General features: G+C 42.9%; 1 protein-coding gene across 1 annotated transcript in view; it reads right to left on the bottom strand.

The window, feature by feature from the left end:
• Window positions 1-2,825, bottom strand: part of LOC119363699 (NADH dehydrogenase [ubiquinone] flavoprotein 1, mitochondrial-like) — a 7,621-nt gene extending 4,796 nt beyond the window's left edge. The window contains exon 1 of the mRNA XM_037629069.1: window positions 2,646-2,825. Coding sequence (XP_037484966.1) covers window positions 2,646-2,699 — 54 coding nt within the window. The 5' untranslated portion in view covers window positions 2,700-2,825. The remainder of the gene's footprint in view (window positions 1-2,645) is intronic.
• Window positions 2,826-3,519: the final 694 nt, after the last annotated feature.

Genomic DNA, 3,519 nt, shown 5'->3' on the forward strand with positions numbered 1-3,519 from the left:
AAGGCCTGCCCAAAACTGGCCTGTTCAGCTAGGGATACTCAGTTAGGGAGCGACGGCAGCTCCTCTTCCTCCTCCTGGACGTCCACCCCTACTGGATCTGAACGCCAGCAGCTCCTCCTGCTGGACGTCCACCCCTACTGGATCTGAACGCCAGCAGCTCCTCCTCCTCCTGGACGTCCACCCCTACTGGATCAGAACACCGGCAGTTTGCTTTCTTGTTCAGTTCATCAGTTGTTTGTTTCATGGTTTCATTCATTGGTCCTTGGTTAATTCCAACAGCAGGCGGCAGCAGTTTAGTGGTCTAGTGTTAGTATGGAGTCAGGACAAGGAAATGATGGTGATGCTAGTGCATCAGCAACGGCAGCAGAAGAGAGAGCAAAGATTATCCAAGAAGAAAAATATCAAAGATTGAGCTGCTGGTTGGCTGCTTGAGCTGCTGCCATTTATCTTATATGCTATTTATGCATTTATGCTTGCTGTGTGAACCACTAAACCTTATCTATTTCAGACTTTCAGTTATCTATATGTGCTATGTTTCCTATTTTCTTGTGCATATTATTCAAAAACAGCCAAATTCTGGTCAATTTAAAAAAAATGCTTAATCCCGGCTAAGCTGCGCTTAAGTGGACATTGCTCTAAGTTGTGGCCTTCTGCTCCGCTTACGCTTACCGCTTTTGTGAACATTGATCACATATATCCTCAATTTTAGTCTTCATCTGCTTAATCCAAATATTCATGTTTCATACAACCAAATCCATCAAAATATATTGCAACAATATCCCACAGCAACATGCAGGTATCATCTAGTTCACCAAATTTTGGTGCGTAAGCTGTTTACAGGATTTAACTCAGATTGTATCTCTAATAAAAGCACTAGGAAAGAGAAAGAAAATGTGCATGTTACAAACCCTCAACCATTTACCAAGACTGAATCAACCCTCAAGTACAGAATCAAATACTTCACACCCTGAACTGTTGAAACTAGATGGTCTGCCCAAATGCAAGCACATCGGAGGTCACAAGTTTGAGGAATGGGCTCATTAATTTGATTAATTACTCTTTATTTTCCAGACTTAACTCTGTAGTGAAGTACATGTACAGTCTGTGAGCCCGGTGGTGCCACAGTTTTTTGTTCTCAAATTAACTCTGTCAGAAATAATTAACTGATTACTTTGATTGTTTCAGTTTAGTAAAATGGGGCTGGGCAAAAAACCTTTTCCTGTAAAACATAAAAAATTGCTATAGTGATCATCAGGAAGTGACAATAAATGCATACAGAGATCGGATACCCTTCCCATCATTATAAGTCTCAACTAGTGAGCAGCATAGAGTATACTGCATGAACAAAAAATAAACAAAATATGGATAGATTGTGGACAATGAAGTGGAGAATGTATGATTGAACTTCATGTTTGCATGTCAGTTCCTAATTTATGCACTGCAAAACAAATAAATAAGAATCCAGTATATAGCAGCTTAGCAAAGATCAAAAAGGGCATATTACTAATTCACAGACATCTAAGATAGCACTGTAAACCGAAATGCTTGGTTAAGAACAACTTATAGGATATCATTCTTATCACAGGAAAGAAACCCATCAATGACATAGGCTATATGACTTCCAGGTTACCAACCAAAGGATTATTAACGAATTAATGCCGAGAAACAGATGATGTAACTGTAAGTCTGTAACAGTGGATCACGTGCTACAAAACCCAAGTAGTCACACAATGGAAATAAAAGTAACACCTCCAACATTTGTAACTTTTTCAATTAACACTAAAAGCCTAAACCCAAGATTATCTTTACTAAACCCATTTTATCCCTGTACGTGAGACCTTGATAAACACATGTCCATATTTACCTATAAGTTGAAATGGGAAAAGTACCACTTGTGGAATTCTGATCTCATATCCGGTAGGAAAACAATCTAGTCTAACGAGCAAAGACCTTTTTTTCATTTTGGCAAAGGTAAGGAGAGTAGCAGATATTTTATCTTACGTGTTCCAGTGCAACAATTGACCACATGCGCCAGTCAATCAGGAAACAATGAAAACTACAGGAGGTGTGTCTCATTTCATCACAAAGAACATTATTAATAAAGCTATAAGAGGAACACAACACCCATAGTGCGGTTTGATGGCACACGCATCAGAACCCATGCAAAAAGGCACAACAACCGCGACGTGAGCAACTAGTATAGAATCTACTAGTGCTGTGGAAGAAAAAGAGAAATCCCAATCTGGGCTCCATCAAACTACACATGTCAAGCACATGAACTAACAACAAACAATAATCTCCCTCCACGATTGGAAATATATGTATAACCAGTGTTTGTCCTGCCAAACGTCAGGCGTACTTATACACTAACCACTTGTATTTCTACAGCTGAAACAAGGGACAGGGGACTCGTACGAGCTGCCTATGGCCACCCAACGATCTACTTCGATCTCGTCCTCACAGTTAGAAATCAAATCCCCCAAACAGATCCAAAGCAGGCAGACAACAGGCACTCTCTCCGGTTTCGGCGCCTCAAATCCGCCACTCTCTCCGTTTACATTTACATTACATTTACAGACAACAGGCAGATCCAAGCGCGAGCCCCGGGTGGGTATGGGGGAGGGGGGAGGAGGTGGGGTTTGTACCTTGCGACCGGGAGAGATCTCCGCCGATCTGAGCAGCGCCCACCGCAGCGCCATCTCCGCCTCCGCTTGGCCTCGAGTCCGTCGGATTTGGGGAAAAACCAGGGAGAGGCTAGTGTGGTGTGGGGAGGAGAAACGGGGCGAGCTCCAGGCCAGGTGCAGGAGGGGACCAGCGCTCTTCGAGGCCGCGGGTGTGTGTGTGTGGAGGGGGGTTTTGCCAGCTCTAAGGAGATGCGGCCCAGCCCACGAGTCGCTGCTTCATTTTCTATTCCCCAGGCCAGGCCCATTCCCCACGGCACTCTCTCACGACAACGTGGGAGTAGATGAAAAGAAAATATAAGCTTGAAAATCAATTAAAAAGAGCAAAACAGAAGAAAATTTTAATTACAGTTAAAAATGTTATTTCGAACAAAAATATGAAGGATGATTAACATACATGTATGATGTCGCAGCTTACATGCATAGACTAATGCAAAAATAAATACAATTTATAAGTTAAATGCATGGCTTGCTTATGCGGGAGACTTAAAATGCATGGTTTAATAGGAGAGAGGCCTTAAATGCATGGTTTAGTGGGAACGTTGAGGTGGACACTTTGCATGTTGAGGGAATTGGGATCAACTTTTTAAGAATAGAAGATGTGTGTGTTCATAGAAGTGAGTGTATATGCATGTATGTGATCATCTTCGATTGTGTTGTGTTCAAGAAGAGAGAGTTATCATTGTCATCTTGAACTGGGTGTTGACTGTTTTGTAGGGGGGGCTCTCGCGATGGCCAAGGTGCTTCGTCGATGCAACCGGTGGTGAGAGATGGAGACGGCGCCAGCCTCAGAGGCCCCCAGGAGGTGCAAATAGATGGCAGTGGGAGCGCCTTCAAG

This window comes from Triticum dicoccoides, chromosome 2B (genome assembly GCF_002162155.2).
Source record: "Triticum dicoccoides isolate Atlit2015 ecotype Zavitan chromosome 2B, WEW_v2.0, whole genome shotgun sequence".
Classification (NCBI taxonomy): Eukaryota; Viridiplantae; Streptophyta; class Magnoliopsida; order Poales; family Poaceae; genus Triticum; species Triticum dicoccoides.